At 39.7% G+C, this 15,174-nt stretch overlaps 1 protein-coding gene across 4 annotated transcripts in view; it reads left to right on the top strand.

Moving 5' to 3' along the window:
• MED4 (mediator complex subunit 4) overlaps window positions 1–13,107 on the top strand; it is a 44,202-nt gene extending 31,095 nt beyond the window's left edge. For all 4 annotated transcript variants that reach the window (XM_061434596.1, XM_061434598.1, XM_061434599.1 and 1 more), the window contains exons 2-7: window positions 4,136–4,202; window positions 6,051–6,221; window positions 7,602–7,659; window positions 8,809–8,895; window positions 9,949–10,080; window positions 12,426–13,107. In XM_061434596.1, coding sequence (XP_061290580.1) covers window positions 4,136–4,202; window positions 6,051–6,221; window positions 7,602–7,659; window positions 8,809–8,895; window positions 9,949–10,080; window positions 12,426–12,598 — 688 coding nt within the window. In that variant the 3' untranslated portion in view covers window positions 12,599–13,107. The remainder of the gene's footprint in view (window positions 1–4,135; window positions 4,203–6,050; window positions 6,222–7,601; window positions 7,660–8,808; window positions 8,896–9,948; window positions 10,081–12,425) is intronic.
• The last annotated feature ends 2,067 nt before the right edge of the window (window positions 13,108–15,174 follow it).

The following is a 15,174-nucleotide window of genomic DNA, read 5'->3' as shown; positions in this document are numbered from 1 at the left end:
TAATTTAAGCTTACAGGCAACGTGTCTTTAATGATTTAACTTTTAGAAGAATACCAAGATTTTTTTTTATCTATTACATATCTGTTCTTTTTCAGATTCTTTTCCCATATAGGTTATTACAGAGTATTGAGTAGAGCTCCCTATTCTATACAGTAGATCCTTGTTGATGATTTGTTTTATATGGAGCAGTGTGTATATGCTAATCCCAACCTCCTGATTTATCCCTCCTCCTTCCCACTTTCCCCCTTTAGTAACCCTTAATTTGTTTTCTGAGTCTGTTTTTGTTTTGTAAATGAGTTCATTTGTTTCATTTTTTTAGATTCCACATATAGGGGATATCATATGATACTTACCTTTTTCTGTCCACCTGACTGAGTATGATAATGCCTTGTTCCATCCTTGTTGCTGTAAATGGCATTATTTCATTCTGTTTTATGGCTGAGTAATATTCAGTTGTGTATGTGTATCACATCTTTATCCATTCCTCTGTCAGTGGACAGGTTGCTTCCATTTCCTTGGCAGTTGTAAATAGTGCTGCAGCGAACACTGGGGTGCATGTATCTTTTTGAATTACAGTTTTCTCTGGATATATGCCCAGGAGTGGGATTGCTGCATCACATGGTAGGTTTAGTTTTATTAAAAAATTAACTTACTTATTTGTATTAATAGTTATGGTGAGCGGGGATCACTCTCTAGCTGTGGGTCACAGGCTTCAAATTGCTGTGGTTTCGTGTGCAAAGCATGGTGAGTTCTGTGCTTATGGGCTCAGTAGGTGGTACATGGTTTTAGTTGCCCTGTGACATGTAGGATCTTTTAATCCAGTGATCTCTATTACAAATGAACTAGAGATTCAAAGAAGTTAGGTTCCTGGATTTAACATCCCATTTGCTGGGTATTTACTATGATCCTGGTTCAGGATGTGTGACTAGTTAGTGGCTGAATTGAGATGAGAACTGTGGTGTCCGGTACTCGCAGTTCACTACTATTTCCAGTATACTATTCGTCATGGATTATTCAATTGGAATTTGGTTAAGATGTAGTATCAGGAATGTGTTAGTATTTCAACTAAGGGCTATAATAATTTGCCTCCGAATTCTGATTCCTATTAATTTGGATCTTTCTGACCCAGGGATCGAAACCCGGTCTCCTGCAATGCAGGCAGATTTTTTACCATTGGAGCCACCAGGGAAACCCAAATAATTTGTATCAAATAGAACTGGCATACTTGTTACATATTTCAGGTGTATATGGATGCATAGTTCTAATTTTTAATCATGTTTTCTTCCTTCAAGGGCCTGTTTTTAGCTTTAGGGAGTCATGTATGGCTCCAAGGTCTTGAAATGGCTATCTATGATTTATTATAACAATTCCAGTCCAACGCCATTGGTTACAGCTTCCCACCCTACATTCTCTCTGGTTATTTTGACTCCTGATGAAAATTTATATTGGCATAATGCTGCCTGCAGTGTGGGACACCTGGGTTTGATCCCTGGGTTGGGAAGATCCCCTGCAGAAGGGAATGGCAACCCACTCCAGCATTCTTGCCTGGAGAATTCCATGGACAGAGGAGCCTAGTGGGCTACAGTCCCTGGGTTCGAAAAGAGTCGGATACAACTGAGCTACTAACACACACATGTAGGATCCTAGTTCCCTGACTAGGGATCAGATCCGTGTCCTCTGCATTGGCAGGCAGACTAGACCACCAGGGAAATCCCCTTTTAGTTTTTAAGGGGCTTCGATACTGTTCTCCATAGTGGTTATATCGATTTACATTCCAGCCAACAGTGTAGAAGGGTGCCAGGGTTTTAAGTCCTTCAGATACATACGGACATCACCTCCTTAAAATCACTCTCTATGGTAGCGCTGTGATTACTTACATTTGGCTGATGAGGGATCCACCGTATAGACAATCCCAACATCTTTTCCAGGTCGCACAAGAAGAAAGGAGTAGAGGACTTGAATCCACACCCTGATGTCCGTGCCTGAGTTCTTGGTCAGCCCTGTGTACTTCCTTTCTCAGCATCTCACACCATGCTCCCCACGGCCACCCCCAGCCCAGCCCCCAGAAGCCAGCTTGCATTTAGGGCAGGGGTTCCCAACTCTTCATCTCATTAAGGGGTACAGAAATGGGCTAAAATAGTTGGTCATCTTAGCAAGTCCTGTCAGCTCTGCCTCCAAAATGTACCCTAAATCTGTCCAGGTTTCCCCATTTCCATGACTAAATCCTCATGCCCAGGACCTAGTCAAAGCCAGTGTCATTCTTTTGCCTGAGCTCCTACAAAGACCACCTGACCTGATTCGCACTCTAGCTTTCTTACAGTCTTGTCTCCAGATAGCTCAGTAATTGTCTAAAAACATGAATCAGGTCCTGTCCTTTTCCTGTTTAAAACAATTTAGTAACTTGTCTTTGCACTTGGAGTGAAATACTGATCCTTTAACCTGACCGACAAGGCCCTGCACGAGCAGGCGCCAACCTCTGCGGGACCAGGGGCCTGTTTCATGGAAGAGTTTTCCAGGGACAGGGTGGGGAAGGAGAGGGGTATGGTTTCGGGATGACTAGAGGGCACTACACGTCTGTGCATTTTACTTTCCGTTTTGTGATGACCTCAGAGTTCTCCCCGGGCTGGGGCTCCTGCCCCACACGGTGCAGCCCTCACGTCCTTGCTCTGTGCCCTCCCTGGCGCCTCCGGTGTGCTTCCTCAAGCCCGTCTGTGCGCTGATGCACTGGCTGTGTCTTTGACAAGCATTCTTTCCTCCCACATCTGCTGGCCGGCTTCTCTTGTTTAGTTCATGCTTTACTCCAAAGATAACCCTGTAGAGAAACCTCCCCTGACCACACAGTGTAAGTAGCCAGACTACCTCCCTGACACTTTCTGCTGTAACACTCCGCTTAATTTTCTTCCTAATCCTTGTCAACTCTGGTTTTATATATTTTCTTGACTTCTGCATTAGACTTTAATTCATTTTTATAACTCAGATCATCTAGAAAGTGCCTGACCCATAATAGGCACTCAGGAAATATTTGAATGTATGAACTTTTCACCCCTTTATCCACTTTTCTCATTAATTAGCTTTAATTAATTCATACGTAGTAGTGTATGGGAGGGAGGTAGTAGTGGGAAATACTGAGTCCAGTCGGTACCATCCACTAAATAGCCTGAGGCTAGTGAGAGGAAGGTGGATGGTGGGAATATGAAGGTAAAATGGAAAATGAAGATGAAAAGGTGCAAACCGGACTGACCAGTAGTGTCAGGCGGCTAATTGTGAAGCTGTCCTTTCCTGAATTGTCCCATCTGTCATCGATTTTGAAATTAATGTATAAATAGAAAATGCCTGCTGCACATTTCCTCCCAATCATTCTACTATTTTTCATATAGGAAAGTTAACATATTTAACAGAGAAGCATTCTAGAAATGTATGATTTATTATGTGTAAGAATCCCTCTTAGCTGATACCTGTTTGGTTAATTAAAAAATGTGCAGGCCAGAAGTTCTCCGTCACAACTACTCTGTTCTGCCTTTGTCATGGGAAGCAGCTTTTGGCAATATATAAATGAAGAGGCGTGGCTGTCTTCCTAAAATAGCTACTTACCTAAACCACAGATGGGCTGGATTTGTAGACCCCTGATGGAGCAGGAGTTTTTCTTGCATAAACCACCCGTAATTCATCATCTGCGTTTTCTCCTTCAGTTTCTTTAAAGTGAAATGAGCCCTTGGCCACTCATCAGGCAGTCTTAGGGCAGGCTCTTGCTGAGTTTTTATGACTTGACTTCTCTTGGTTCGATACAGTTTTCCTTTGTAACACCTCTGTTGAGTATTTCCCAGCTTAGGTTTTTATGGAAACCAGTTCTGCCTGTTCACAGTCATACTTGATTTGTGTTTATCTACTCCATATTGATTTATATATTTATAGTAATAGTAAAACTTGAATAAATGGGGCTGGTAATGAGCACAGCTGAGTCTTGGTGAGAATGCGCTGTGCTGGTGAGAGCTGAAGTCCAGTCAGAGGGCCTGTGGGGCAGGAGCTCTGAGTCTGCTTGCTGTGAGGACCATCAGTCCCGCACATCGGCTGGGTGGAGGTCAGATAAGAGCGCCTCTGTTGTGTTTACTTTGCAGACTTTGTTTTTGTTTTATAGAGAACTTATAGAAATGCTGGCAATTTCAAGAAACCAAAAGTTGCTACAGTCTGGAGAGGAGAACCAGGTAAGTGGTTTCTTTTTGAATTAAAAACAAAAAACCTGCGTCATTTCCTCAGTTTCCTGTTTATGTTTACTTTGTGTGAGAACAGGAAGATCAGACTATTAAATTATTAATTGCAGTTTTTAAATGGATTTTTTTGCATCATTTAGGTGAGATGTAATTGATATAGTTGACATATAATTATGTGATATTTAATACATTATTTAATATATTTAATGTCTTATTTATATTTAATTATATATACTTAATGTTTATATATTTGATACAAATATATTTAATACATTAAACTGGATTAGCTTAATACGTATATCATTATGATTTGATATACGTGCACATTGCAAAATTACCATTATAAGTTTAGTTAACATGCGAGATCTTAGTTCCCTGACCAGGGATCCAGCCTGCACCTTCTGCAGTGGAAGTACAGAGTCTTAATCACTGGATTTCCAAGGAAGTCTTTTTTATGATAAGACCATTTAAGAAAATTGCAAGGAAGGTGGAGGTGGCAACTTTTCATGTACCTGTTGGCAATTTGTATGTGTTTGGAAAAATGTCTGTTGCATTCTGCACATTTTTAAGAACTTCATGTTGCTGAGATGTACTCTTTGCAACTTTCAGATTTCAGTACTGTGTTCTTACTTAAAGTCACCATGCTGTACGTTACAGTTCCAGAATTCACTTGTCTGACAGCTGGAAGTTTGTACCTTTTGACCACCTTCACCCATTTGACTCCCTTCCCTCTGGCAGCCACCAACCTGAGCTCTTTTCTTGTGTGTTGGCTTTTTTACATTCCTCGGGTAACTGAGATCATACAATGTCTTTCTGTCTGACTTTACTTCCTTTAATGTGATGTTCTATAAGGTCCATGCATGTTATTCCAAATGCCAGGATTTCCTTTTTGTGGATGAATGATACTCCTTTGTGTGTATGTGCATGTGTATAGATCTACATCACATTTTCTTTTTCCATTCATCGACACTTAGATTACTTCCATGTATTGGCTATTGTGAATAATGCTGCAGTGAACATACGAGTGCAGATATCTTTTTGCAAGTAGTGATTTCATTGCTTTTGGATAAATACCCGGAAACAATTGCTGGATCATATGGTGGTTCTTTTTTTTTTTTTTTTTAAACTTTTTAAGTGTCCTCCACACTTACTGGAATGTTTTCCGCAGTAGTTGCACTAATTTAGATCGCTGCCAACAGTGTACTAAGGGTTCCTCTTTCTCCACATTCTTGCCAACTCTTGTTATCGTTTGTCTTTCTGACGATACCACCTAGCTGGTGCAAGGCAATATCCAGTTGTGATTTTGATTTGCATTTCCCTGATGATTAGTGATATTGGGTGCCTTTGCTTCTGGTTTTGTTCATTTGTGTATCTTTGGAGAAATGTCTGTTCAGTTCCCGGTGTCAGCTAACATACATACATGCTTAGTTGCTCAGTCGTGTCTGACTCTTGCAACCCCATGGACAACCTGCCAGGCTCCTCTGTCCATGGGATTTTCCAGGCAAGATTACTGGAGTGGGTTGCCAGGGCTGTCAACTAAAATCATCTCAAATTTTTCCTTCCCTGAGAAATGAATAAGCCTGCTCATTTTGGCATATTGCTAGTTCTGAAAGATTTCTTTTGTATGAAAGAATAGCATATAATTAGAAAAAGTAGAAAATCTTGATTAATCTTTCTAAAATAATCATAGATACGCTATTTTTATTTCTAATAATGATTAGAAAATAATACTTTGAAGGTGTTAAGATTTTGAGGACTTGCCAGTTCACGTGTGGCTGGTTTCATTGGAAATGTAGTTCTTCAGTATTCTGTTGTCTGTTTTAACCAACTATTATCTCACAGGTCCTGGAGTTGTTAATTCACAGAGATGGGGAATTTCAGGAACTAATGAAATTGGCACTTAATCAGGGAAAAATCCATCATGAAATGCAAGTTTTAGAAAAAGAAGTAGAAAAGAGAGACAGTGATATTCAGCAACTACAAAAACAGCTAAAGGAAGCAGAACAGATACTGGTAAGCTGATAGAGGCTGGTTCTTAATGTAAAAAGGGCTATTATTTACTCTATTTACAAAAAATAAACCTATTTTCAGAATTTTGAAGTGGCAGAAAACTTGAATCTCCAGTCTAAAATCTAACCAAACTTGTCACTTTCATTAGATGAAAGACCATGTCTTTCACTTTTTAATTATTTTCAGATACTCTGCATTTCTTTAGAACCATATTTTCATTATTTAAAGATATCACGTGATTGAATTCACAGAAGTATGACATTTTACTTTTATCCTGTCCTCATATAAGTGTCATTTATTAATAGTCTAAATCTTCAGTTTTAGAAATTTTGCAATCAGTAAAAATATATACCAATTTTATAAATTGATTAAAATTTACATTAATTTATGTCATCTTCCATCTTAAATGAGGTGGGATTTGGATATGTCGAGGACTCTTAGTTTTTCTTGTTCTACTATTTCAAAGAGACAATTTATTTGTTCAGTTATTTCTCTCAGTGCTGACCTACGTAATTGTTATGTGGTGGTATTGCAGGAAGAGCTGAGTTTGATTCTCATTCGGACCAGACTTTGCAGGCTCTTCTCTAAAGACAGTGAACATGAGGGCTAGAAAAAGAATAAATCTTGTGAGTTAGACAATGGCAACTGACAGTTTTACTAGTGCCCCCTGGTACACTAGTGTATTAGCTTAATCTTAACACTTTTATGAGGTCAGTACCATTTTTCTATTTTTACAGATGAAAACATGATTTTAAATGAATACCTATCTTGCCCAAGAGGGTAAAAGTAGAGAGATGGAACTTAAACCTAGATCCCTCTGCCTGCCTGCTTTTACCCGCTGTGTTACGGCTAAGGATGCACACGCTAGGGTCAGCCTCGTTTTACCCTGAGTTTGTCTTTGCCCGGGGGGGGGAAGAGCTCATTATAATAGTCATTATGCATTGATAATGTATAAATGAGTGACACTCTCAACCTACAAACTTACCTTGTAAACTAGAAAAAAAATAGTTTTGGTGTTTTATCCTTGAACCAGATGTAAGGATTGTTTTGGGAGTAGTACCTGGTCTGTTTTCTGCATTCTTATGATAGAAGACATAAAGCAAAAATGGTAGCGAATAATCCAATTTATGTTTTGTTTCCAACAATTAATTTGTGAATGGAGGCTAATTCATAAATACATAAATATGGTATTTTTCTCATTGATTATAGCTGATGTAAATGATACCCAAGTGGTATTTCAGAATATTATAAATAAATTGTGGGGATTTCCAAGTTTTATATATTGTTTCTATGGGATAAATGATTTTGTGAATTAGGCCAAAAACTGGACTTGGTATAGTTCTGAATAATCTGTATTTCTTTTTAAAATGTTGTTTAAATTAGGCAACAGCTGTTTACCAAGCAAAAGAAAAACTCAAGTCAATAGAAAAAGCAAGGAAAGGTTAGTAATGTGGGGACATTAAATGACTTTCTGAAAGACTCAAGTTTTGGTTTCAAGAAACTGCTGCTGCTAAGTCACTTCAGTTGTGTCCAACTCTGTGCGACCCCATAGACGGCAGCCCACCAGGCTCCCCCATCCCTGGGATTCTCCAGGCAAGAACACTGGAGTGGGTTGCCATTTCCTTCTCCAATGCATGAAAGTGAAAAGTGAAAGTGAAGTCAAAAGCTCAATCGTGTCCGACTCCTAGCGACCCCATGGACTGCAGCCCACCAGGCCCCTCTGTCCATGGGATTTTCCAGGCAAGAGTACCGGAGTGGGGTCCCATTGCCTTCTCCATTCAAGAAACTGATGAGAGTATTAATGGTAGTCATGTCATGCTGTTAAAAAGTTTCCAATGAATTTCCATTGTGAAGTGTCTGCTATGTTACAGCCCTGTGCTGGACATTGTTAGGGAGGTGTCACGTCCTTTTTCAGGTTACAAAATGAGATAAAGAAGTATGGCTATTACTTAAATGTGTAATAAAGACAGTGGGTTTTTTACATTGTTGGGAGAACAGAATATGGGCTGGAAACAATGTGATTTGAGGTGGACCTTGAAAGATGGGATAGAGGATGAGAGCATGCAGTGGACAACTCGAATAGGACTAGAGCACCATGAAGTCAGAACTGAGTAAGGCTTTGGGGTGTGCCCATTTGGTGGTGCTGGGAGACGCTCAGCCTGCCTTCTCGTCCTGTCCTGCTTTTCTCTTTAAAAGGCTTCCATTTTGGATCTTTTAGTTTGGATACTAAAAGTCAGAATTGTAATGAAAACCTTGGCTATTTGCTTTTCATGATTTGTAGGTGTGATTTACATCTAAATTCCCTCTTTTCCTATTTTAGATTAACTGCTGTTAATGTTTGATGTGTGTTCTTCGAGATTTTTCTTAGATGTGTAATACATATGTGACAATAATAATAGTAAAACTAGGCCATGCTATACATATTACTACTTACGTGCACTTTTTTTATGAATATAAAAAATGAAGTGTATGTATTAAGTGTAATAAAATTAAGTGTATTAAATGAATATGAAGTGTAACTGTGACATATGCACTGACAAATTTGTATGTTAGTAGGCTGAAGTGTTAAAACTCCTCTTGACTCTCTTAGGTGCTATTTCCTCTGAAGAAATAATTAAGTATGCACATAGGATTAGTGCAAGTAATGCTGTGTGCGCCCCACTGACCTGGGTCCCAGGTAAAAATGATTCTCTTTTTACTAGATACATGGTGGTTGTGAAAATTCTTAGGTAGCTATACATAAAATAGGAAAAAAGATTTAAATATAGAATGTATATATTTTAAAATACAAGGTAATATGTGATGATTCTAAAGCTGTATTTGTATACCTGGAAAACCCTGGCTGGCCAGAAGCCAACTTTTTCGAGGGATTTCCACAAGGGCTCCAGCCTGAGAGACAATCCCACCTCTTAGGGTATAAAGATGAAGCACTGGACACCAGGCAGCAGGTGCACAGGCTGCAGAAAGCTGGAGTAACTAAGGAACAGGAGAGAGAAACTGCAACGTGTATTGACAGCCAGAGACCTCATGTAGAGCTCCAGCCTTTTGGGAGGATGGGAGTAGTTATTTTTAGTCACTCCTGACAGTGGTGTTTTGCCACAGCTTGAAACATTAAGGGTGGCTGCAGTTTTGGAGGGTAAATAATTTAGAGTTGGTGAGAAAATACCCCAGTATTGGTTCACATCTGGCCAACTTTTCATCAGCCCAGAACTAAACAGTGTGCTTTCATGTTTGGAAATGAACATCATTGGCTTCTGATTCTCTGCCTGAAAGTTATAGGAATTGGTCTTTTTTGCCATACTGTGTGGCATGTGGACTCTTACTTCCCTGACCAGGGATGGAACCTGAGGCCCCTGCAGTGAAAGCTGAGTCTTAATCAGTGCACTACCAGGGAAGTCCCCAGGAATTAGTCTTTAAATGACATGACAAAAAGGTTATTAGGAAAAGGTTTTAATTTAGAGGAATCAGGATTATAATTTTGTCATTTGGAATGGTTGCTGAAATGACAATTTTCATATAGTGTTATTGTGAAGATCTAAAGATATAAAAATACATGTAATTAAAACTTCAACATGTTCTTAATAGCAATTGATAAGATGACTTTAATATTCCAAAATTTAAAATGTGGCTTGAGTTTTTCAAAGTGAACCAAGGAAAATCAATATTTCCAAGAAGGTATTTAAGCATATTTCCATGTGTGATTGAATTAAAAGCAGGCTGTATTTTTTAGGGGACCCACGGAGACCGTACCCAACTGATTTGGAGATGAGAAGTGGATTACTGGGTCAGATGAACAATCCTTCCACTAATGGAGTAAACGGTCATCTCCCAGGGGACGCACTTGCAGCAGGCAGACTGCCAGGTATGTGTTAATCAGAACAGTACTTCGAGATGAAGGCTTTTTTTCAGAGATGATGATGAAGACAAAGACCTGGCTGTTGAACAAGTTTGAGGGTCTGGACCCATCTTATTTTAGTTGCTGCTTCTGCTGCTAAGTCACTTCAGTCGTGTCCGACTCTGTGCGACCCCATAGACGGCAGCCCAAGAGGCTCCCCGTCCCTGGGATTCTCTAGGCAAGAACACTGGAGTGGGTTGCCATTGCCTTTTCCAATGCATGAAAGTGAGAAGTGAAAGTGAAGTCGCTCAGTCGTGTCCGACTCTTAGCGACCCCATGGACTGCAACCTACCAGGCTCTTCCATCCATGGGATTTTCCAGGCAAGAGTACTGGAGTGGGGTGCCATTGCCTTCTCCGATTTTAGTTGCTAGAGTTAGTTAACTACCAGTTATGCTGCTCTCTGCTTCCTCTCCTTTAAGACCATTCTAGATGGAGGCTATGAAATTAGAATGTGATGTGAAAGTCACTCAGTCATGTCTGACTCTTTGCGACCCATGGACTAGAGAGTCCATGGAATTCTCCAGGCGAGAATACTGGAGTGGGTAGTCTTTCCCTTCTCCAGGGGATCTTCCCAACTCAGGGATTGAACCCAGGTCTCCCGCATTGCAGGTGGATTCTTTACCAGCTGAGCCACAAGGGAAGCCCCAAGAAATTAGAATAAGGTGATATTGTGCCATTTTCCTCAGGCATTAGGCCTCTCATTAACTTAAGCTCCAGACATGGTTTTTTTTTTTAATGAACCATACTTTATAAACAGAGTAAGAAGTATTCAGTTTAAAGGATACCACATGAACATACTTGTTAAAAACCCCCAAATTAACTAAGTGAATAACAAAGCTTCTAATGGACTTTTTAGTAACTAAATAGAGTATGTTTTTTATGAGAGTTCATTCTGAGCTTCAGACCCCCTCTGGTTTCACGTAGAAGTCTACTTGTTTTCATCTGGTAGAACTTTTTAAAAGTTTTCTAAAAGGCAGAAGAAAGGAAAAAATTTTTTGGGCAGTCACTTAATATTTTACATATCTCATGATTTTCCGTGTATTTTTTAAAATACCTATTCTAAATTTATTCAGCTCCACTGGGTCTTTGTCGTGGCTCGTGGGCTGTCTTTAGTTAATGGCAAGCCGGCTTCTCATTGAGGTGGCTTCTCTCATTGCAGAGCACAGAGCAGCCTCAGTAGTTGGGCTGCACGGGCCCAGCTGCCCCGCTGTGGAATCTGAGTTCCTGGACCGGGGATTGAACCCTCGTTACTGGCATTGGCAGGCAGAGTCCTAGCCACTGGGAAGCCCCACCCTGTATTTTTTACATTGCTAAAAATGTACTCTAGATAATGCTTTTTCAGTGTTTAATGTTTTGTTGTCAGGCTGTCCCTGTGTTACTAAAAATGCTTTTGTGAATATTGTTAACTAAGACAAACTGGGAGTTCACTGTGCCTTAGATTCCCTTAGTATCACCTCATTTTTCTCATTGTGATTGTACCATGTGTCAGTACAGTCCCAGCAGAAGACTGAAACTACACCAGCCCATCCAGCTGGGATGCCGCTGACATCCTGCACACCAACCAGGCACCACAGGAGGGAGTGCAGGCCCAGTAGGGGAAGAAGCCTTTTCCTCTTGTGGGCTTCCCTCCTAGCTTAGTCAGTAGAGTCTGCCTGCAATGCAGGAGACCTGGGTTTGATCCCTGGGTTGGGAAGTGCCCTGGAGAAGGAAGTGGCAACCTGCTCCAGTATTCTTGCCTGGAGAATCCCATGGACGGAGGAGCATGGTAGCCTACAGTCCATGGGGTCTCAAGAGTTGGGCACACGACTTGGTGACACCGGTGGAGTCCCTGCAGCGCCCTCTACGGGCAGAGCCGAACACTGTAGCTGCTGGCGGAGAACCGTGTTTAGGGTCCAGGGAGAAGAGTGGAGGCTTAGAGGCAGCCTAAACTGCAATACTTAGTATAGTACACATTAGCTATTTATAATGTGTATATAGAGAGAATGTATAGAAAGTACTATACATGACCTGTTACATATTGTTAATATACGTGCATTTTATATATATATATAGAGGAGACATTTGATTTGAAATTGTGACTGTCTTGAATAGTGACTGTAGGAAAGTATGATTTAAAAAAATAAATCGTAGATTCTAGTTACTTTTTAAAACATCACATTTTTCCTTGATAAGTTTGATCATTAATTTGGCCAAATGTATATTTTGATTTCTAACCTTTAAAAAAATTTTTAAAGTATTTGCATGAAGGAAAGAAGAAGAAGTGAATGAATCGTTAGTAGAAATGTTCTCATGTGTGCGTCTTTTTGTCCAGATGTCCTTGCTCCACAGTATCCATGGCAGTCAAATGACATGGCGATGAACATGTTACCACCAAACCACAGTCATGACTTTCTGTTGGAACCTCCAGGGCACAACAAAGAAAACGAGGATGATGTAGAGGTTATGTCAACGGACTCCTCAAGCAGCAGCAGTGACTCTGATTAGAGACCGTGAGACAAAGAGCATACAGAATTGAATACTATAGAAATCTGTTTCTTAAATGGCAAACGTGGAAAGCTAGCCAGGTGATGTTGGCTGTAGTAGAATTGTTCTGCCCATTAAAAATCATAGTGGACTTTCTTTTTAACCCAAAAATTATGGTTTCAGTTCTAAACCACTAGGTTAATACTTAAAGAAGAATCACACTTTACTGTTGGGGTAAAGCTTTTTCAGTTCAATGCTGTCTTACCTTGTTCTGTTCCAGTTGTGTTGGACTTGTGCATAGTACTGGAAGTAAGATTTGAGGGAAATGACCCATGTACATATCACTCACAGGGCTGGAATTATTTAGAAAGCATAAGCAAGAGCAGCAGATCACTGCATTATATAACAGAAACCTTCATTTGAAAGTAAAGGCTATTTAACTTTCTGTCACAGGAAGAGGAGAAATCATCTCAATTTATACCGTTTGTAATTATTGTATTTTTTTGTAAATAAACTTATTTTTGTTTGTATTCTTGTATGTTTTAAAAAATTTTTAAATGTACTTTCAGTGTAGGTAAGATATTTCTGTAAATCCAGTTGCATTTTGTACATACTTTAGAATCTGGAAGATGAACAAATATGACGCAGTATCATATATGTTCATATATGATATCAAATATGATGATGTACCCATCTGAACTGGTAATCCCAACTTTGGTAGGTTTCTCAAAGGCATAGACTGCCGTCCTTAGAAGAAACAAAATGAAGTAGGTTTTTTTTCTGACAACTTACCATAGAAATGTCATAACAAACATAAATTATAAGAAGTGTTTTAGAATGGAAAACACTCTCAGGCTTCACCTTCCCTCTTACTGCAGCTCCTAGAATCACTTTTTTTTCTGGTGGTTAACTACATTTTGATTTTTCAGTTTTAGACAGTACTGCATCGTTTACTCTTTTTCCTGGTATAGACTCTTATCTTTTTAAAAAAAAGGGCACACTATATATATTTTGTTTACAAAAAAAACAGCAGCCCATATTACGGATGTTAGATTTGTGCAGAGGACAATAACTAGTTACACTTTATCTCGAAAGTGGTATTTCTCAAGTGTGGCCACAAGCCAAGCGTATGAAAATCACTTGGGTGCTGTTAGAAGGCAGACTGAGGAATCTGCTTCTTAACCTGCTGAAGCGGCATCTGTGTGAAGCCTTCACATCCAAATCTTAAGTACTGGAGCCCTAAAGCCCTTAAGGTCCCTGCCATTCACAACCCAAGAATCTTAGCACCTCTTCCCTTGAGGGGTTTTCACTTACAAACCAACACAAACAACACAACAAAAAAATAAACCAAAATGGAAAAATAGGACTCAAGGAATACCTAGATTCTTTGAGTGTTGGTGGACCAGTGGATTTGAAAATGGGAGTTCCACGTGTACCTCAAATGAGACTGCTGTGTACATGCTCATTTGGTGTTTATCTGTACAGCTCTACCACCTCTCACCCAAAACCCTTATCTCAGAACTTGGATTTTTAAAAAAATTCTAGAAAGTTAGCAGGACTTAAATATTGAATATTATAGAATAAACCCCCAGCAAGAACTGAAGAGGCATCTTATAAATTATGCATATTAAACCTTCATTTTAGGCACATTACACACACACACACACACACACACACACACACACACGTTATTTAGCAATTTCCCCAACACAGGATTATTCCTGTTAAACTGATGATCGGTCTCCCGCCTGGTTTTGGACTTTGTACAGGTCTTTAACCTTCAGGACATCTCTATTTCAGACTTTAGCTCCTCTCTCTACAGCTCTAGAAACAGCTGTCCTTTATGTTCCTCAGACGTTTGGAGGGTCGGTGTAGGAGGACTTGCCTGGGATAGAGGACACATCGGGGCTTGACTGAACAAACACATGAAGAGCTATTTCAGACTTGCCAGCATCCTCGCAGAGTGAGGTATATATAGACATTTCATTTTAGGAGAATATTGCTAGTCAGTGTATTAGTTTTTTCTATTAAAGGCAATTCTCAACCATTTAAGAATTAACTGCTTACTCAACAGCTCTAAACCTTATTCTGGCCATTCGCTCTTTTAGAGAAATATTTAGAGTGATTACTGGATGCCACTGTACATGTCAGATGCTGAGAAAGTACAATCCCCCTCTAAATAGAAAAGTCACCTTTTTACTTTTTGCTATAAATAAAGAGCCCAGATTGGTTTTTCTCTTTCCATTGAAGTAAACCGTCATGTCTAGTTTGGTGAATTTAAAACAAATGGAAAACCTCACAAGCTCCTAATGAATTTGTCTACTAAAATTTTTAAAAAGTAGATAACGGAAGAAACTTGTAGTTTATGTTAAGTTTCTGAAACTATAACCTGTTTATATAGTACTAGCTAGCATAAAGACATACCTCAATGAATTCCCAATCAACATACTTGGGATTAAGTTATTGAGTTTCATCCACAAGGCTTGCCTGGGTTCTTATTAAGCCTCCCATATCTGCCATTCAAGGAGGAGGCTTCGTAAAGAATCTGCCTGCAATGTGGGAGACCCAGGTTTGAAACCTGGGTTGGGAAGAGCCCC

This window comes from Bos javanicus, chromosome 12 (assembly GCF_032452875.1).
Source record: "Bos javanicus breed banteng chromosome 12, ARS-OSU_banteng_1.0, whole genome shotgun sequence".
In the NCBI taxonomy this organism is placed as follows: Eukaryota; Metazoa; Chordata; class Mammalia; order Artiodactyla; family Bovidae; genus Bos; species Bos javanicus.
Note: the sequence above shows the minus strand (reverse complement) of the source record. Positions and strands in the feature narration are given on the sequence as shown.